The 22,580-nt window shown below is 34.1% G+C and overlaps 1 protein-coding gene across 5 annotated transcripts in view; it reads left to right on the forward strand.

The window, feature by feature from the left end:
- The window catches only part of LOC122001434 (pseudouridine-5'-phosphate glycosidase-like), a 48,641-nt gene extending 26,928 nt beyond the window's left edge, over positions 1-21,713 (forward strand). For 3 of the 5 annotated variants that reach the window (XM_042556172.1, XM_042556171.1, XM_042556169.1), the window contains exons 4-14: positions 7,760-7,842; positions 8,574-8,633; positions 16,854-16,914; positions 17,122-17,228; positions 17,835-17,912; positions 19,468-19,513; positions 19,596-19,716; positions 20,441-20,526; positions 20,774-20,857; positions 21,240-21,293; positions 21,382-21,713. In XM_042556172.1, coding sequence (XP_042412106.1) covers positions 7,760-7,842; positions 8,574-8,633; positions 16,854-16,914; positions 17,122-17,228; positions 17,835-17,912; positions 19,468-19,513; positions 19,596-19,716; positions 20,441-20,526; positions 20,774-20,857; positions 21,240-21,262 — 749 coding nt within the window. In that variant the 3' untranslated portion in view covers positions 21,263-21,293; positions 21,382-21,713. Of the gene's footprint in view, positions 1-7,759; positions 7,843-8,573; positions 8,634-16,853; positions 16,915-17,121; positions 17,229-17,834; positions 17,913-19,467; positions 19,514-19,595; positions 19,722-20,440; positions 20,527-20,773; positions 20,858-21,239; positions 21,294-21,381 lie in introns of those variants that run through there. The other 2 variants (XM_042556170.1, XR_006117364.1) reach the window with 2 other exon arrangements.
- Positions 21,714-22,580: the final 867 nt, after the last annotated feature.

The raw sequence follows: 22,580 nt of genomic DNA on the forward strand, positions 1-22,580 counted from the left end.
AAGGGTGATCAAAGAAGAAGATTACAATGAAGCAAATGATTGATTCCCCAAAGGCTAATTCACTTTTAACTCATATGGAGATGTCATTTTTAGTGGAGGAGAATGATGCAATAAAATAAAAATTCCTAGAATAAACCAATCCAATAAAATAAATTGGAACTTAATTTGTTCTTTTCAATTCAATTTTGTTTATACCATAGTTGCCAAAAGCATCGGGCTTAAAGCGCGAAGCACACGTTTTACAGAAAAAAAATGCAATAAACAAATATTTTCAAAAATCTAAAAATAAATCAAAAGTTTTTGAAAATGTGATAGATGAAATATCATCATCTTTATTGTCCAAATCTACGTTATCAGCTCCATTGCTTTATATGTATCTATCAATATCTTTTTCTTTAGTTTCATCATCAAGGTTGGTCTCTTCTTTATCTACAAGACTAGTTCGAGCTGAAGATTACTTTCTTTTTGTTGAAACAGATGATGATCTCCTTTGAAGTAGACGCATTTCGAGATCGAAAGTCATATACAATTTCACCAACCCTATACGCTTGTGCGACATCACTCCAACGCAAATCTTCACCTTCATAAACAAAATCATTATCATCATTTTTATCATTGCCCAATAACCATTCATTACTACCATCTATCTCTGACAAAGCAATAGGATTAATCTTAGCTCGCATATCATATCTTCATCTCAAATCTCTGTTGTACTTGATATATACAAAATTATTCAATCATTGTTGAGACAACTTATTTCTTTTCTTAGAATGAATCTGCCAAAAAATTATAAAGTAAGAAATTAAGTCTATAATATAAATGTTAACATGTAATAAAACAATGACAAATGTTCAATAAATAGATTCATTAAACTATTGTGCTAATGGTAGGTTGTTCTTCGGAAGGAACGCGTTGCAGGGTCCGAGTGTAATGTTTTGGCAAGGACCGCTATATTTCTAGAACTCGGGTGTAGTACTAAATATGCAAGAGTTCGTGTTACAGGGTTCGACTGTAATATATCGGTAAGGATTATTATATCTCCATGAGAACTTAGCTGTAGTGTTAAATAGGCAAGAGTTCTCACACCATAGGTTGGATAAGAATAAATATGATAGGAAAACTAATGGTCTAAGATTTGAACATAGGAATCGTCACTGGTAAATCAATGGAGATAGTATATACAATGATTAGGAAAAAAATTAGTATTTTGTGTGTACAAGAGACAATAAGTAGGCGAGAAGACAAAGATGATAGAAAACACGGGTTTTAAGTTATGATACACAGGAAAGAGTAAAGCAAGAAATAGAGTGGGTATTGTTGTAGATAGTTCGTTAAAGGATGAAGTTGTAGGAGTAGTTAGAAAAGGGGATAGAATTATAATCCTTAAAATAATAGTGGCAAAAGAAACTATAAGCATAAGTAGCGTATATAATATACGTAGGATTAGATTAAGCTACCAAATTAAGGTTTTGGGACGATTTAGATGAAGCATTACAAAACATTCTGCTAAATGAAATGATTTTAATAGGAGGTGATTTAAATGACTGTGTGAAAAATGAGGAATATAAGAGAGTACATGGGCTTATAAGTTTGGAATAAGAAATGAAGGGAAAACTATATTAGATTTTGCGATAACATATGATCTTATATTAGTTAATACGTTTTTTAAAAAAAGATAAGAACATTTAGTCACATTCAAAAGTGAGAATAATAAATCATAAATTGATTTTCTTATGGTAATGAAGAAGGATAGAAAGATGTGTAAAAATTACAAAGTCAGCATAGGTTAGTAGTACTAGATATACGCCTCAAACATATTATCAATAGAAAGAAAATATATACGACTCCTAAAATTAAGTGATGGAAGTTAAAGGATGTAAAACAAAATATATTTAAGGAGAAGGTAGAAGTAAAAACATTAGGTGAAATATACAGTAACTCTAATACGACATGGGATAAGATAGTATCAAAGTTGAAAATAATAGCTAAGAATACACTCGGTAAGTCAAAGGGACATGCAACACTAAGGAATCTTGGTGTTGGAATGAAAAAGTACAAGAGAAAGTGAAGAAAAAACGAACAATTTATAATGAAATATATATTTATAAAAATGAGGAAAACTTAAAAAAAAATATACAATAGCCAAGAAATAGGCTAAGAAAGTATTGAATGAAACAAAGAATGAAACTTTTAAATGATTATATCAAAAATTAGATACAAAAAGAAGGGGAAAGAGATATTTATAGAATAGCTAAAGTGAGAGAAAGGAAGACAAGATATTTTATCCAAATAAAATGTATTAAAGATGAATGTAATAGGGTAACGATGGAGAAATAAAGAGCGGTGGAAGAGATATTTTCATCAATTTTTTAATGAAGGTTTAGGTGACCAACTTAACTTAGATAATTTAAGTAGGACAAATGAGTATAGAAATTTAAATTTTTATCGTAGAATTTAAACTTCAGAAGTAGAATAAGTTTTAAATGGGATACATAATGGAAAAGCCGTTGGACCATGTGATATTCTGATAGAGGTATGAAAGTGTCTAGGGAAACAAGTATTAAATGACTTATAAAATTATTTAACATGATATTGAAAAAGGAAAAATGTCAAATTAATGGAGGGTAAGTACTCTAGTTCCCTTATATAAGAACAAGGGAGACGTATAAAATTGTGTAAATTATACGAGTATTAAATTAATGAGTCATATCATGAAACTTTGGGAAAAAGTAATAGAAAAAAATTAAGAAAAGAGACCACGGTGATAAAAAATTAATTTGGATTTATGCCGAGAAGGTCGAAAATAGTATACATCTTCTTACACAAATAATTTAAAAATATCGGGAGCAAAAATAAGATCTACACATGATATTTATTGATTTAGAAAAATCTTATGATAGAGTTTCAAAAGAAATTATATGTAAAATTCTAGAAAAGAGAGGTGTTAGCGTAATATATATTGAACTAATTAAGGATATATACGAAGATGTAACGTACAGAGTAAAGACTTCAAGAAGAGTAACTGAATCATTCTAATAAAGATAGGGTTATATCAATGATCAGCTTGTGATCCTATCTTTTTACACTAATTATGGACGAACTCATTGCACACATTATAAGACACAGTACCATGGTGCATGTTGTTTGCAAATGATTTTGTTTTGGTAGATGAAACACGTAAAGAAGTAAATGCTAAACTAAAATCTGGGCGAAAAACACTAGAAAGAAAAAGTTTTAGGCTTAGTAGAATAAAGACAGAATATATGGAATTTAAGTTTAGCAATATTAGACGTAATAAGACAATTGTTAAAATAGAAAATGACAAGTTGCTCGGAACCGAGATTTAAATATTTAGGATTATTTTTGCAAAATGATGGAGGGATTGAGAGAGATGTCTTACATAGAATACAAGCATAATGGTTGAATTGGAGGAGAGCGTCTAATGTTTTATGTGACCGTAAGTATCTCTAAAACTTAAAGGAAAGTTCTACAAAATCTCAGCTAGACTTGGTATGTTATATGAAGCTAAATGTTGGGCTATGACTTGATCACATAAGCAGAAGATGAGAATTGCAGAGATGAGGATGTTAAGGTGGATGTGTGGACATGCGAGGATGGACAGAATAAGAAATGAGAACATTAGAGAGAAAGTCGAAATTGCATTTATTGAGGGAAAACTCTGAGATACACGTTTATATCAAACGGGGGAGAGGAAGACCAAAAAAGATTTAATTTGCAACAATAAAATAAGATAAAATTTATTTAAGTATAGACGATAATATAGTAGAAAGTAGAGCTCAATGACGTAAAAGGATCTATATAGCCGACCTCACCTACTGGGATAAGGCTTGGTTGTTATAAAAAACTCCAACTTACACGTTCAAAAACACTCTAATTATGTTCACAGCTTTAAGAAGAGCATGTGAGGTTCAAAATCTTCATTGCAATTTTTTTTTTTTTTAATTTAGGTGTTGATGCACCATAAGACCACCAATCAGCTTGAAACACAGAAACATATAAGATTAACTTTATTACCATCCAATATTGATATTGCACAATATATTATTTACGGATTTACTTGGTGATTTTGAAGTTCTTTGTCTGATAGCCATTGAAAAACTAAAAAGTCTTGCTTTCTTATATTTTTCCAATTGATTTGTTATCTTATCTTGTAAATCCTCATCTTAAACCAATCTAGATATGCACTTAAACCCTTCATCACTTCTGCATCATTTTCTATGTTAGTGTTTTAGTAAAAAAACTCTAGAATCAAGAAATATCTGGTTGTGTGCAAAGGTTGATAGAGTTAAACGTTCCATCTTTTGTCGATGAATTCAAAAATGTTACGATATTTCTTTTCATTAGTGTTAAATGACACAACGATAGCTTATTTGGCTTTGTCCATTGATTTATAAATATAACCTATAGGAGACTTTTTTTTCACCGTCTACTAGCCGTAGTATTTTGGGCTGTCAACTTTTAATGCAAAAATCATATTTTTCCAAAAAGAAGGCATCAATATCACTTCTGCTAAATGCTTTCTAGCCCGTCTCTTTAGAAAATCGACTATTTTGCCCACTTTTCAAATGTAAATATCTTTCCCAGATTTGCTTGTATATGAAACCATTTTAATGTAAAAAAAAGTGGTTGTGAAATGCATCACGTTCAATACTTGTAGTCTGTTGTACATATAATCATTCACCATCAATGCCCATTCATGCAAATTTTTGAGATGAGTTTTGAATATATCCTTGAGCAACAAATCTAAACAATGAGCTACACAGGGAGTCTAATACAAGTATAGAAATCAGTTTTCCAAAATACAACCTGAAAAAACATAGTAAATTTAGTTAAAAAATTAGAAATATGATCCAATTCTTATTTGAAAGTAACATAAATTTAAAATATTACATGGACTAACATTGCAGCTTGGATTATCTGTTACATCCTAAACGACATTCTTTTCTCCAATGCGATATACAAATTTAGAAAGTAACTTAAATATCTTGTCACCTGTGTGAGAATAACATGAAATATCAACGGATTCAACAAATACGTTTCGTTTAGGACCATTTACCAAAAAAATTATAAGAGTCCTATCATTTTTATTTGTCCACCTGCCATGATTGTGCACCCAAACTTAGCATGATCTTCTTCGTGGGATTTGAAAAACGAGTTTATATTTGCCAACTCATTCCAGTACTTAATCCTCACTTCGAGGTTTCATCTCCGATCCAATTGCCCAATAGCTTCAATATAAGGTTCAAAAGAATCATATTTAACAACATTGAAAGGAATTCTGACATCATACATTCATATAGCAAATTTCTCAACCGTAATATCTCTTAACTTTTTTTATTTTCATCAAATTGTCCTTTATTTTTTGCATGTCTTTATTTGACAATTTTATCTATATCTTTCATAAAATAAAGATTAATAGGTCTAGTTTATTTACATTTTTTATCTTGGACCGTATGATGGATTCTTGGACCGGATATTAGTCATTTCCCTTTTACTTTTGTTTGAAGATCATCTTCATATTCTTCTAAATCTTCCAAATCAACAATATTATCAGAACGAGGAATATTCTTCAAATTACTCTTTTTTTGCATGAACAACATGCTCGGGACAGACAAGCTTTCACATTTCTATTGTCCCTACTAAATGCAGCTTGTATCGATAAATTCCGCCATTTGTTATTGTACCCCTAAAAAAATACAATTGACAATATTTAGATTTTTAGAATTTGAACATGTTGCATAATTTCCAGCAATATTTTTCCGAGTTAATAGAATTGTTATATTTAACATGATTAAGACAATTAAAATCAATAATAATCAATCAATAAATAAAAAATATAAAACAATAAAAAAAATTAACAGAAAATAAATTAACATGGATTAAGACACCTTAAATCAATAATAATCTCAATTAAAATCAATAATAATCAATCAATAAATAAAAAATATAAAACAGTAAAAAAATTAATAGAAAATAAATTAACATGGATTAAGACACCTTAAATCAATAATAATCACCATTGAAATCAATAATAATCAATTAATAAATAAAAATACAAAACAGTAAAACAAATTAACAGAAAATAAATTAACATGGATTAAGACATCTTAAATCAATAATAATCGCAATTGAAATCAATAATAATCAACTAATAAATAAAAATACAAAACAGTAAAAAAAATTAATAGAAAATAATTTTTTTACCAATATTATGGAAGCAAATAGGAGTGAAAAACGATGGAAGATACAACTCTCAGGCTAATGGGCGGTGACGATAAGGTAGACGGGAGGCGCCCAGAGGCGGACGAGAGGTAGAGGGCCAGAGGCGAGAGAAGATCGATTGATTTAGTGAGGGTTTAGGACTTTAAGCTTTTCAACTTTTTTTTTAAATTTAAAATAGGGGCAGAGTGAAAATCACACTTTAAAAGTGTGACTTTCACTTTGCCAAACTAAAAAAAAAAGAAGAGAAAGTTGACTTCTCTGAAGTGTACTCACTTTAAAGCGAAGCGCAATGAAGCGCTCGCTTCAGAGACCTCATGTACTTCTGAGGTCTCTGAAGCGCAGGGATTGCGTCTCGCATCACTTTGTGCTTAAGCGAGCAAGCGCTCGCTTTTGATAACTATGGTTTATACTTGAGAATAATTTTATTATTTCTACTTTTACTTTTTAAGCAAACATAGTCTATTTTGTCCTTATGAGATCAGGTTATTTGTAAGGCTTATAAAGGTTCCATCTCATTGTTCTTATCAAGTAAGAAATAATAGAATTTTGTATTTGGAGATTTTCTTATTTCCTCCTAAGATTGCCAATTGAAGCACACAAATCCTTGAGATGGCCCACTAAGGCACATGGATTTTGCTCATGCCACATCAGTTAGCCAACTAAATTCCAGGTTGTGCTTTATTGATAGTCCCAATTTGACCATATGCTGTGGTATTGTTGGAGAAACATAATATTGAGAGTACTGGTAAGTAAGGCATTGGATAATGGACACAACTGTAATCTGAAAGCTATGCGAAGCTCTTTAGGTGCTTCTGATCCTACCTAACTTTAGCTGTGTGCTATTGTCTGCTCTAACTTGTGGTAAGCAGATTTGTCCATTTTTCCAGAAATTGTAGTTCATTGGTACAATGGATTGAAATTTAAAACTTGCAAATATGTAAAAGACCCAATAGCCAAATGTTTAGCCATGTTCCGTCTACAACATGAAGGTCTCCATTGTCTAAAAATGTGGTAGTTTGATATGTACATTGGATTTAAATATAAAACTTGCAAATATGTAAATGATTCAATTAGATGCACATTTTTACCTTATAAGTTGTGTTTGAATCAGGATTCACAACACAACTTGCTATTTTTGCTATTCTAAAGCATCTTCAGTTTGTTGTACTCGAATTTAAACAAACTGTCACCACTTTGGTTCAATTTATTAGGGCCAACCTAAACTCTCAGCTGCATAAATTCTTTCATCAATCCAACTTGTGAAATTTGATTTGTATTTACAGGATCCTGCGGCACAAACCTAAGAGCATCTATAGATTGATTTGATCTTGGTATTGTTAAACAGTTGCAGCTTATTGTTGAAAAAATATATAACTTGTTCATGTTTGCTACCTTACCTGATTATTTATTGTTTTGGTTGACTGAGATGAAGTACCTCATCTGTTCTTTCCCTTTTATTTGTGTCCATTTGACCTGATTCTATCATAAAAAACACAACTTTATTGCTAATTTTTAGGTCTGAATAATGAACAACTAGAAAGGCTGGCAAAGCTTGGAAGCAAAGCTCAGAAAACAGCTCGCAGAGATATCTCTCACGTTGTGAGTGCTCTTGTTCTCAATACAAGTGTAACATAAACTACTCTTGGGAAAGTAAGCAATTTGGCGAGATGAATATTTCTCATGATACTTGACACTTATTATCTGATTATCAAGGTCAAGTTATATGTTGAAAGGTAGATTTGTGTTGCTTGACTAGATTTTCTATCGTGAGGATGTTGGTGTTGTAGGTTCCATGGCGATTTTGGCTTGTTGCCATGAGCCGGGGTGGTTTATTCTTAATCACACTGTTTATGTTCCTACATTTGTCTGCCATGAAAGATGTTGGCTTTCTTGATGTATGCTTTTTTTTTCCTTTCACTTTCCCAAGGGATTGTGATATCTGCTTTGTTGGTGTCCAACCATTTTGCCACCATTACTAGCTTATACACGACTTCAAAATCGGTGGGCAAGCTTGTCTACAATTATTCATTATCCCGGGGATTGTGATATCTGTTTTGTCGCCGTCGGTGCCCAACCATTTTGCCACTATTATCTATACTAAATATTACTAACTTACCAATGATTTAAAATTTTTGAGCAAACTTGTCTATTGGCAATACCTTTATAATATTGTAGATTTTTATTATGAAAAATTTCTTGGGACATTAGTTCTTATATGCTCTAACATGCGACACTAGGGTTAATCAATTTATACTTAGGTTTTCAGTTTACAATCATTTCATGTTGAATATTGTACTTTTTCTTTAGTGTTCTAACGCATAACTTAACAGGTTGCATCTGGTGGTAATGGCGCGACAACAGTGTCTGCAACAATGTTTTTTGCTTCAAAGGTATTTTGTAGTGATGGCTTTATTCCTCTATCAACTGCTTCCTCACATACTCTTGTTGGGAGTGGAAGAGAAAGGAATGTAATTATGATTCCTCAAGATAAAATGAGTTTGACTTTGACATTTCTAAGCGTTCTCATGTTTCGAAATATTTCAACTTTTAAATATGTCCCACCCTCATAATTATTGGGTTTCTTTTGAGAATTTTAGGTTTAAATCCTACTCAATGAGTCAAGGTTTTAAGTTGGTTATCAGTTATGAATCTCCTTGTCCCTCTTGAGATCCTCCATATGCAACCTTTTTTATTATTTGGCTAATTGTTGGATAGTTTTCCAATCTCTCATAGGTTCACACATGCAAAACCTTTCTTGCAACCTCATTTGCATGCAAGCGCAAGCGCTAAGTTAGTAATTCTTTCTTGCCGGTTGGATGGTTGAGGTCTAGCAGCATATTTATACCATGCATCAGCCAATTGTAGAGAACCCTATTGATTGAATGTTTGGTAGTGACGAGAGTCCAGGTAGCTCGAGGTCCGATTGGATGCTTGACAAGGATGAAGTCCTAGAGGAGTGGTTTCTCAGCAATTGAGGGAAGTCTTGGCGAGTCAAGGTTGACCTTAGTTTAGGCAAGCGAAAGTCTTAGTAGGTTGAGGTATATCGGATTATGTTATGGATGACATCCCAGATAAATGCTCTATAATTATTGATAGTCTTGGTAAGTCGAGGTTGATTTGTATTAGGTAGACAAAGAAGTTCTGAAGATATGGTTTCTTGGCAGCATGATGATTCATCATTAGATGATAGTATAGGAATTTAGTTGACTAATGGTTGGCTAGGCAGTCAACTCAAGCTAATGTGCCAATGAACAAAATATTTTTGTTTGGGACTTGGTCAATGCATGACAAGTCAACAGATATAGGAGATTAGTTAACTACTGCAACAGATGATAACTAGGAAGGAACCATTGATTGGGTAAGATTGCACACAACGGTCAATCTTTAGATGCTACAATGGATTAGTTGACTGATCTGCGGATTCCAGAACCAACATAGGCTCTATAAAAGGGGCTTTAAGAGGGAGGTTTTTTGGCACTAATTCATGCGAGAGTGTGGTTGCATTTTTAGCCATCCTAGAGCAATTATAAAGAGAAAGAAAGCAAATCAAAGAGAAAGTGTCATTGTTGTAATCTTTTATTTGTTTTCTCTTATTTTGTATCCTCTTGTTGTATTGTTGTAAGAGCAGATAATTGTAAGAGGTTTCTCCACTTGCGAAAGGGATTTGTGAAGTGAAAATAGAGGGATTTTGGAAGTGATCCACAGACTAATCATATACTGTGGATTAGGAGCCGAGATAACCATGTAAAATCAGTTTGTTTGTATTATGTGCTTGTGTTTTTGATGTCTTTTGTGTTTATTCGCTGTGTACTAGTCCTTTGTAGACACAAGCATGGTTTGTACAAGAATCTATTCACCTCTACCTGTAGCCACACATGATCCCACAAAGTACTCCGTATCTTCCAAACTTACAAATATCTTCCAAACTTACAAAAACTATATGCGATGGAATTGAGCAACTTGATATATCTAGGTCATATGACCAAAGTGCCTAATCCTTTGGCTAGTAAATTCACTTAGACCTTTTGAGCCAATATAAATTGGGACAAGTTATTGTTTTAGACTTGATGGGATAATATACCTAAGCCACATGGATAAAGTGCCTAAACCTTAATGGTAGTAATGAGCTGATATAATATGGGATTAAAAAAAGGGTAGACCAGTGCATGATGTTCCTGCTAATACGTGATTCTAGGGAAGAGTCAAACCACATTGGGCTTGTTGTACACAACCTTATGTTATATTGCAAGAGGTTCTTTTTGCAACTCGAACCCATGATCAGAGAAGGTCACACAACATATAAGATGGGATTAAATGGGGTACAAATACAAGTTGTTGGTTTAGTTCATCATTTTGGTAATATTTTTTTAACTAGAACAAATCTAGTTTTGGGTTTAGTGAGTAAATTCAACAAGAAGAGGTTTTGCCTAGGACCATGGTGTCGTCATTTGGCCTCAAATGTCATCCAACTAGTTTTTTTTTTTTTTTTTTTTTTTGGCTGCATATTAACACTTTGGTATTTTAATTAGAGATAAAAGAATTATATTTCTTATTAAAGAGTAAGACATATTTATATACAAACTAGGAACCATATTAGGAAACTATAATTAGGCTAATTTACAAATTAGCCTAATGAATATATATATATATATAAACTAATATATACAAATATGGTAACTAATATATATAGATTATACTCCCCTCAAGTTGGAGCATAGATATTAATCATACCCAACTTGTTACAAAGATAACCCGAACCCCATTTAAAGCTTTTGTGAAGATGTCTCTGAGTTGTTCTCTAGTTTTCACATATCCGGTAAAAATTATGTTTTGTTGAATTTTCTCACGAATAAAATGACAATCAATTTCAATGTGCTTAATTCTTTCATAAAACATAGGATTCGATGCAATATGAAGAGCAGTTTGATTATTATGCCGCAGTTTAACTGGTACTGAAATTTTAAGTTCTACTTCAGTCAAGAGTTGATATATACATATTATTTCGCACAGACTGTGTCATAGCCTTATATTTTGACTCTGCACTAGATCGTGACACAACATTTATTCTTCCATGACACTAAATTTCCTCCCACAAAGATACAATAACCTGAAGTAAATCTTCTATCCATTTTAGAACCTGCCCAATTTGCATCTGAAAAACATTTAATATGTGTGCCCATGATTTTTATATACGATACCCTTTTCGGGTGTTCCTTTCAAGTAACACAAAATTTGTTCTAATGTTGCCCAATGATGAACGGTTGGAGATGACATAAGTCAATGCTGACTGAATATGAAATATCTAGACGAGTTACAGTAAGGTAATTTAACTTTCCAACTAACCTTCGATATCTCTCAGGATATTTAAATAGTTCCCTATCTTTTGTGAGATACATGTAGGGGTGTAAATGAATTGAGCTAGCTCGCGAGCTTTTCGAGCTGGCTCGAAAACTATTTGATTTGTATTTGAATTTATCGAATTCGAGCTTAACTTGAACATGTTCGAATTTTTTTTTCGAGCCGAACTCGAGTCAAAATTATATTATTCGATAGTTCGTGAGCCGCTTGCGTGTCTTAATATTTTATCAATATAAGTTAAATATATATTAAAAAAATAAATTTTGAGCCTTTTGAGTACCTATTTTTGAGTAATAATTCATATAGTTCGCAAACATGTTCGAATCTTTCGAGTTGAACTCGAACTCGAGCCTTAATTCGAACCGAACTCGAACAAAAAATTTTGAATTTTTCGAGTTTCAAATCGAGCTTAAACTCGAATATACCTATTTCGAGCCGAATTCGAACCTTAAATTTTTCTGCATATTCGGCTCGATTTGATTAGTTTACACCCCTAGATACATGTTCTGCGTCATTGGAGCACTACAATGCTTTGCCCCCAATTTTCCTGTCTCAGTTAATAAGTCAAAGATATATTTTCTTTGAGATAGAAATATATCTTTTTTACTCCTCATAACTTCAACACCCAAGAAATACTTAAGCAGTCCTAGATCTTTCGTATGGAACTAAGTATGAATGAAAGATTTAAGAGATGAGATCCTTGTAGTATCATTTCCGGTGATAACAAATCATCTACATATACAACTAATAGAATGATACTAGCTCCTGACTGCTTATAGAACACAGAATGATCTGATTTGCTTTTTGTCATACTAAATTTTTCAATAATCTAACTAAACTTTCCAAACTAAGCACGAGGGCTCTGTTTTAACCCATACAAAGTTTTTTTTGAAGACGACAAACTTGCCTGACTCCCCTTGAGCAACAAAACCAGGAGCTTGCTCCATATACACCTCATGAAGAAAAACATTCTTGATATCAAGTTGATGTAAAGGCCAATGATGAGTGGTGGCCATTGAAATAAATAATCGAATAGCTGTCAACTTTGCAACAATGTCAGAACAATCCAGCCCATAGGTCTGAGCATAGCCTTTAGTAACAAGATGAGCTTTTTATTTGGCAATCGACCCATCCGGATTGACTTTAACTACAAATACCCATTTGCATCCAATAATCTGTTTCCCTGAAGGTAAATCGACTAAGTCCCAAATGTCATTGTCATCTAAAGCATTCATCTCATCTATCATTGTATCTTTCCAATCAGGATGAGATGTAGCCTCACGCACAGTCTTAGGAATAGAGATAGAATCAAGTGAAGCAATAAAAGAACAAGAGGAAGACGACAAGCCATTATAAGATACAAAAGAAGTAGGATAAGTACATTGTTGTTTACCTTTGCGCAATAGGAAGATCATCGTTCGGGGCTGGATTTGATGACGAAGTAGTAGGTGTAGGATATGAATCTAAATAGTGACGCTTAGAGTAGATTTGAATAATAGGAGGTTTGATAGGAGCTGGTTCTGAAACAAGTGTGAAGGGTGTGATAGAATACATCAACAAATCATCATCCTCCTTTTGATGAGTTGGGATAGGTGAGGATGGGAAATTGGGTTTGTCTTCCATGAAGGTAACATCAATTGAGGTAAAATATTTGTTAATACTGGGACACCTGTAACCTTTCTGAAGACGAGATTAACCAAGGAAAATACATTTCAAATACTTGTGATCTAATTTAGTGACATGTGGACGAACATCCCAAACAAAACAAGTGCTACCAAATATCCTGGGGTTAATAGAAAATAATGACTTATTGGGAAAAAGGATTTTGTACGGGATTTCACCATGAAGGACAGTGGATGGCATGCGGTTAATGAGAAAACATGTTGTAGAAACTGTATCAACCCAAAAAGATTTGGGAACATTCATTTGAAATAGAAGGGCTCGTGCAGTTTTAAGATGTCTATTTTTTCATTTAGCTACACCATTTTAGGATGGGGTGTCAACACAAGATTTTTCATGAAGCATGTCATTCTGACCCATATACGACTGGAATAAACCAAACATATATTCTTTAGCATTATCACTTCGTAAAGTACGGATGGATGTATTAAAACTAAATTTTAATTTCGGCACAAAAGACACAAAACAGAGAAAATAACGCAGGATGATTTTTCATTAAATATAATCAGGTCACACGGGAGTAATCATCAACAAAAGTAACAAAATACCTAAAATCAGGATTAGATAAAATAGGACAAGAATCCCAAATATCGGAATGAACTAATTCAAAAGGAACAGTAGCATGTTTATTTACTCTAGGACTTGAACTAAGACGGTAATGTTTTGCAAACTGACACAACTCATAATCTAATAAAGACACCTTGCTATATTGTGGACAAAGCTTTTTGAGCAAAGATAAAGATGGATATCCCAACCTACAATGATCCTTGAACGGGGAAGTGACACTTGAGCAAACAAAAGAATTTGGGAGTGGTGTGTCAAGAATGTAAAGGCCTCCAGACTCATGTCATTTACCAATAATCTTCTTCGTCAAAAGATCTTGAAATAGCAACAGTTAAGATTACGAGTTAGTTGACTGACAGAGAGCAAATTAAATGATAAATTAGGTAAATGTAAGACAGAAGACAGAGGAAGTAAGGAGTAGGATTAATATTGCTAGACTCAAGAATGCAAGATGGAGATTCATCAACTAAAGTAATAGTATGAGTGCTAGCTTTGAACTGAAAAATAGAAAAGAGATTAGCATTACCTGTCATATGATCCGTGGTAGGGGTGTCAATTCGGGTGGGTCGGGTCGGGTTGGGTCGGGTTGAGTTTTTTTTTTTTTTTTTTTAACCCAACCCGAACCCGACCCGAACCCAAGTTCAACCCAAAACACCTAAACCCGAACCCGAACCCGACCAACCCGATCAACCCGAACCCGACCCATATAACCCGAAAATCCGATTCAAAATGATTTTTTTGGGCTATTTTCCCTATAATTCTTCACTTTTATCTCAATACTCCATCATTATCATACAAATATACATAAAAACATCTAAATTTTTAAAATAAAATTTGATTTAACCTCAAAAAAATCCACAAAACCCTATATTTAAGTCAACCCGGGTCAACCCGAACCCGACCCGACCCAACCCGAAAATTTTTTACTCTCCAACCCTCCAACCCGAACCCGACCTGAACCCAAAAATGCTCAACCCGAACCTGATTTTTTTCGGGTCGACTCGGGTTGGGTCGTTGGGTCGGGTTCATTTTTGACACCCCTAATCCGTGGCACCAGAATCAATGACCCATTTGAAGGATGAAGAAAGAAGACGTGGTTTGTTTACCTGAATCGTCAATAGTAGTGACCGAGGAAGATGATGACTTGGATGACTCTTGATATTTTGAGAATTTGACAAATTCATCTACAGATATAAGGACCAATTTATCAGAGGCATCATTAATGGATGCAATATGGGCCAAGTGTTTTTGCTGATTTTTGTATTGAAGCTTTCTACATTCAAATTTTGTTTGCCTTGGCTTACGACAGTAATTACACACAATACCACCAAAATTAAGCGTTCGAGTTTGAAAGTCCTGGGAACTTCCCCCTTTATTTCCATTGTGACTAGTTGATCTTTCGGACATATAATTAGTATTGTGACTTACTAGAGCACCATTAAGCAAAGTGGGTGTAGTACTTTTTGTATGCAAAATGCGACTAAATGCATCTTGGATAGAAGATATCTCAGAACCAGAGATAACTTGTGACTTAGCAGACTCAAAGTCTGGAGGTAGACTAGCAAGGAAGCTCATAATTGTCTCTCGTTAGATTTGTTGAACCTTCACATCAGGGGTAAAGGGCAATAGCATATTAAGCTCTTCATGTCTTTTTGAACGTCATAAAATAATTGATCAAAGGTTGATCTTGTTTTTTTGCATGGTAAAAGGCTTTGCAAACCTCATACATGCAGGAGAGATTTCCTTTTCCAGAGTACAAAAATTCCAGATAATCCATTAGTTCTTTAACAAATTCGCAGTGATTGATCAAACTAATTACCTCACTATCAATACAATTTCGAATCTGAAGAAACAAGCGAGCATCCTCTCTTAGCCATGTTTATTTTAAATCATCTTTAGGAGGGTCATTAGTCAAATCACCATCTTTATCAATACTTCATAGATAAAGATGAAGAGTCTTACTCCAATCCAAATAGTTCAAACCATTTAGCTTATGGTTTGTGATTTTAGACATCACGGGTACTACATCTGTCATAAGATAGGGTTTATTCTCGGCCATAAGATTTTATCCCCAAGTTTGTGAAATAAAAGCCAAAGGAAGGAGCTAAGGCTGAAGGAAGACCAACTTCTCTGTTTTGGATAAAAAGAAGACCAAGATGCAGCTATTGCTGGTAAAGCAAAGCAAACAGAGAGAACACAGAAATATCGAAGGATGGAGCTATACCAGACGCTGCCTGCTCAGAGGTGTGGTACTAGTTGGCATAGCAAACAGGCACGAAGCAATGAAGATGAACTGAAGCTAAAGTTTTGCTCCAAGTTGTTGATTGGTTGTTGTTTGATGCAACAAACAACTCCTAATGTTGCTGCTGACCAAAACTAGGGCTTGAGAAGCATAAGGATGTTATGCTCGCTCTGTTCACGAACCCTAATCCATGGTGTTGACCGTTCGATCTGTGTGCAGATCGCAATCTGAGAGAAGGATGAAGAGGCTAACTTGTTAGATCGTAAGGGTGGAAGACGTGTCGCACTACTCTGCGCTTCGAAAGGTGACTTCGGAGCCATGCCGACGGGTGTCGGAGAGGAACACATCCCCCGTGTGCGTCGGCAAGGAACCGTGAAGATGCACGATGCCACGCGTGTGCTACTGGAAGACGGCGGTGTGACGAACTTACAGCTGAGAACACACGAGTGCGAAGCCGGCTGGAAGGAGAGGCGACGTTATCGGGTTGCGAGTTCGGGGCTGTGCGCTCGTCGTGTATTAATATGGATGTGAGACCTTAATGGAGAATTATGACATCTTAATTTAGTTTACAATGTTGCACTCGTCGTGCTGAAGAATTTTGATGGGTGAACTAATGCAAGCTTGTGTTTTTAGTATTTTAGCCTTATAGGCATATGAAGTTAATGCATGAGTTCTCCCATCAAACTAGGTAATATGTTACTGCACATTCGTAATATTTAACTACCATAGAATTGTGTAATTAGCATAATTGATGCAACATGTCCAGGTTGGCATACCAGTTTTTGTTACTGGGGGGGTTGGAGGAGTACATAGACACGCGGAAACAAGTAAGACTTCCCTAACATGTATTGGAACTTTTTTCTTTGTGCAGTTCTGATATTGTAGAACAGACTCATGTTCTTGCTGTTTGTTGTATAACCATACTTTATTAGTAGCAATTAATTCTGAAAATTAATTACAATTTTTGTTTCTCTGTGATCTTTTGATATGTTGCAGTCCATATTATCTGATTTATTTGATCTTTGGATATGCAGCAATGGATATATCATCTGATCTAACTGAACTTGGCAAAACTCCGATGGCAGTCATTTCAGCTGGAGTAAAGTCCATATTAGATATTCCCAGAACCCTTGAATATCTGGTATGGCAGCCTTGTCCATTATAAGGGAAACACTACATGTGATATGTTTAAAATTTCAATACAACACATGCAAACCTGATACATTACTGCTTTGCTATGTAAAAAATTACTTATATTCTATCTACTGTTGGCTGAGGCATATGAGAATATAAGAATCAATCATGTTTTCTGCAGTAATTTGACTTCAAGTTGCCCACCGTACACAGTTCTTATTTTATTTCTACACTTCAAACTATAAGTAAGCAATAATTGTAACTTGAGCTCTTTCTGAAATTTAAACACACCCTTAGAATAATCAACATTGCCCGAACACCTAGATTATCAAAAGAAAAAAAATGTGCCCACGGGTGTGTACTCAGAGCAAATAAGAGGTCTAGAGTTCGAATCCCATTATGGATGAATATTTTGGATGTCTACCTCTGAGTGTGCATAAGTTGTGCTCTAGATTTACTCGGTAAACGAACAAAAAGGGAAAGTTATCTACTTCTAGGATTAGTCGGATGAAGCCCACATGGATTATCAAAAAAAAAAAAACATCACCACCATTAGGTAAGCCTGGCTGTATAGTATGATGTTTTCTTGACCATAAAAATATTTTTTATGCAGGAAACTCAAGGAGTGACAGTTGCTGTCTACCAGTCTAATGACTTTCCTGCATTTTTTAGTGGAAGTAGTGGATGTAAGGTATCACTTAGTTTCTCTTCAAAATTTATTTGTTAACGTCCATAAATTTTTGTCATCTTTACCAAATGGTAAACGATCCTTTCATGTAGCAGTCAATACTTCATAATGGCAGTTGACAGATTTAGATTTTTAGTGGATAGATATTGCATTATGTAATTAAAAAAAAACTAACCACAATACTTATACTACAACAACAACCGAACCTTATCTCACTAGATGGGGTTTGCTGAACAACAATACTTATATCCTCAAAAAAATATAGCTTTTGCATTCTAAGTTATTCTAACTATTTCAGACAATGTATAAAAGAAACTATCTAACTAGATAATACTTTCTGGTTCAATTTACTTGATACTAAAGATTAGATTATCATATTCATATACATACATTATAAAAAAAATAAAGATCATACCCTTGACTTATAGGCCAGGCCAATCCTGGATGCTCTAACCATCCAAGCAACAGAGCATTTGCATAATCTGGTAATTAATTCTGAGTAGAACTTGTCTAAAGGTTTACATTTGCGTTCAAGGCTACATGTGTTTTGATTTTCTATAAGCGGGGGCTTGCCAATAAGCTTTTGCTATTTTTCAATTTTAGTTGAACTAGTAATAGGTGGCATGGAATGGGGGAAGAGCCATCACGGGTCCAGTGTGGGCCCAGAGGGCTGGACAAAAAAAAATATTATTACACAGCCCAAACAAAAAAAATTAAAATTATTACCCCGCCCTAATTAAAGCCTCAACAGTCTGTACTCTGCAACAAGCTACGCGCCTACTTCCTCTGCCCTTTGCAACAAGCAAGGAAGCTCAAACAAAGGCTAATTCCCTAAAAAAAAATTCCTTGTTCTGCGAAAAAAAAAAATGGCGATGCTGGCCTTTTTATTCTTTTGAAATTTGCTTTCCAGTTGGACTTAATTGCTAAATCTCGATTGTAGATGTTTGATTTGTGGTCTCATTGTGATTTGTGAACTGGATCAACCGCTGCCCTGCTAGGCAACGATGTCGTGGCTTGTGAAGTGGACAGCTTCAGCTGCAGCACTACTGCCGGGCCTGTCATTGGAACTGGACCGAGGGAGGCGCCCTCCACAACGTGCCCGTTGGCAGTAGCCGTGATTTGCCTATACTGAACCAATATCTTAGCTCTACCCCCGGCATGGAAGATAACCTAAATAGCTTAAACATTATGCATAAATTTGTTCTAGAGCTTTGATTTATTCTTGTCAAAGTTAAAGCAACCAGGAAACTAGATGAAAGCAAAGGTCTTTCAATACAGCTTCAGCAAGTTACACCAGTTTCAACATCTTGTTTTATACACTCTTGGTACATACCGGTCATGCTTGTCATCTGGTATTGTCGTTTGTCAGGACATTATATGGGAAATATCTCCACCTTACTAACACACGGATTGTCAGAATTATAGCTGTGCATTTGAAGTCATTTCATGTTCACTATCATTGTTAAGAATTTTTAACATTCCAAAATTTTAGCTGCAAATAAGCAAATTACAGATGCTCCATTTTCTTGCAACTTTAATATTTATTTGCTTAATACAGGTACCTTGCCGTCTTGATACTCCAGAACAGTGTGCTAGGCTCATATGTAAGTCAAATTAGGTTTTTTTTTTTTTTTTGGACTTTAATTTGTAGTGTAGTTCTCATTCTTCTTCTTTTGAGGCACTCAGATGCAAACATGAAATTAGGACTTGGAAGTGGAATGCTAATTGCTGTCCCTGCCCCAGAAGAACATGTTGCTGCAGGAAATGCCATCGAATCTGCAATTAAAAAAGCATTAGAAGAAGCAAAGTAAGGTTGCTATCTCTAATGAACAGTTAATTCCCCAAAGTTTTAAAATTATTTTCAGATCATTTTCTTCTGCTCATACTTGTGTTGTTTGCAAATTGGATGTGTTTGGCTGGGAACTGTTTCCCTCTAAATATGGTTGTGCCATTGCTCTGGTGCTCCATTCCCCTATAAAAAATTTCTGGACATTGAAGTCATTTTTATATCCATTCAAGATGAATTTTTCCAAACAAATCATTATTTTTGGTTGAGAATATAACAATTATATACTCCAATGATTTTTTTTTTAAAAAAAAGGAAATCCAGAGGATGATTTCATTGTGGGATTAATGTGAAAAAGAACATGAGGCCGACACGTTTATTGGTTTCATCCAATGTGCATAAGCTACTCCTAATCTTGCTTCTCGATTCTTTTCCAATGTTTTATCATATGTTTTTAGTGTGTCATTAAAAGCATATATGTGGAAGATGAAGTAACCAGGATTGAAACTGACATACGTCTATATTACATCATACATACTTGCCCATTTAGTTGCCACTTTTTCATTTTTACTTGCTTTCTAACCATTGTATACTATGCTAATTTTCCTTTGTGAATTATCAATCAAGCTCTTGGTAATCTACTGCATGGTTTTACTAGATCTATCTTTGGAGCTGGTATTCATTAACTGAAATATACATTGTCATGTTAGATTTTGTAATATATTTTCTACTTTTGCTACTGCAGGGTAAAGAATGTGGCAGGAAATGCCGCCACACCTTTTCTGCTTTCTAGAGTCAATGAGTTAACTGGGGGTGCATCACTACTTGCTAGCATCCTTCTATAAATTATTTTTTTCTTGTCTTAATTTAATCATTGTCATCTTCCCTTCTTTTATGACACTTTAAACCACGAAAATGAATACAACTTCATCCATCAGTACAGTAATTCTGTGGCTAATGGCTTGTTTACTTTAGGTGGATGAAACGTGTTCCTTTCTTTTCCCCTTGCTGCACTTGTAAAAGGAAAATAAATATTTTAGTTATCCTCTCCTGGTGTTTTTCCTTAACAAAATTTCAGATATTGCACTTGTAAAGAATAATGCATTGATAGGTGCAAGAATTGCTGTTGCTCTTGCTGATCTTAGAAGAAGTCTCAAAAATGGTGAGTTCCTATTTTCACTATTCACAATCATAATATAATCTCTTCTTTATTCCTGAAACATTTTATGTACTTTGTACTAATATTGTCATCAATGCAAGTGATTGCATAAGCCTTTTTATAAAAATAGACATTAGCTTAAGCACAAGATGTTCATACATAAATGACGGTATAAATGCCATCCCAATAAATATATTTACCCTCCATCCGGTTGGAGGTTGACAAAGAATGAAATTTAAACCTCATTCACCAAAATATTGATGCATGTTTTTCCCTGCTCTTAATGAGAGCATCATTATCTTTGCAACCGGCGAATCATACATGTATATGACTGCCCAATCTCTTCTTTGCTGAATTATTTTTGATGAAGGTTTCTTCTTTACAGGTCAACCATGGTCAGCATTATAAGTTTCAGTAATGCTATCACAGTCCAAATATGGTGAAAATCTGTTTTTGTTATTTCTCACAGCATTTTTGCGATCCATTTAACTATCCTTGTGATTCTCATAACATCCTCTCTTTCTCAGCCGAGGCTCTTAATTAAAATGGAACAACTATTATTGCAAATCTGGATCAGTCATCTGTGTAATTTCGAGGAATAATGTGGCATTCCCATTTTGAAGGTGTGCTTTAACAACGTGACATTTATCACACTAATGGATTTGAAGAGCTTGAGCGGCAACGTGTATACTTTGATTGGTATTGATTTGTAATCAGAGCTAAGATTTTTAGATTGTCAAAATTCAGATTCAGATTCAGATTGTCAAAATTCAGGGATCATACTGATAATAGAGTCAAAAAGGTTAATTCACACTTTGTCCTTTATTTTCTCAGTAAATTTAATTGGATGTTTTTGCAATGTTCATCCCATGTTATGTTTTTGCAATTAGTTAGTGTAAATTGGTAAAAAAAAAAATGATTAACTAACTGGTAACCCATTGAATTATACACAATTGGATGATTAAGGTGTTTTGATTTTGAGTTAAAAATTTGAATTAAAAACATGCATTAAGGGTGTAGTATACTTTGAATTTTTCCAGTGTTAAAAAGAATATTTAGATTTTAAATTAGAAAAAAAATAAAAATATTCATTATTTTTCAATCTTAAACCACCCATTTTGGCTAAAATGTTAAAAGTGATTTAAAAACTTTCTCTAGTGTTTGAGAATTAAAAAATAATAATAATAATTTAAGGTTTTACTAATGACAAAACATCCTATATTTATCTTTACAATAGATTGAAATATTTATTAGTATTATCTATATCTAAATCTTTAACTTCTTAACAAAAAATAGTTATTAATATTCTTTTACAAAAATAAAAGCATATATCAATTACAAATAATCCGTCTTCTGTCGATCAATTTTGCTAATTCTACTCTTAGTTCTGTCAGACGTTTAGAGGGTTCTACTCTCCCGTAGCTCCCAATTGGTCAAGGACGATTGGACTTAAATGGCCCACTCCCAATCATCTCCAGATTAGCAAAAGTTGATAAGAGATCCTCTAAGGGCCCTCCTCTCAGTTTTGCCTAAAGTTTACGGGACTTTACTCCCTGTTCTCTCCCGATCAACTCTCTGCTCATTGAACTAGGGTAAAAAATCCCACACTAGCTTGCTAGGTCACCCTTTGGACTTTACGCCCTCCTCGGGGAATATTATTATAGCTCATTTAAGCCTCATAAAAGTATGGGCTCTCTGTAGAGGTTTCATCTTTTGGTAAAACAAC

The sequence above is a fragment of the Zingiber officinale genome, chromosome 7A, assembly GCF_018446385.1.
Source record: "Zingiber officinale cultivar Zhangliang chromosome 7A, Zo_v1.1, whole genome shotgun sequence".
NCBI lineage: Eukaryota > Viridiplantae > Streptophyta > Magnoliopsida > Zingiberales > Zingiberaceae > Zingiber > Zingiber officinale.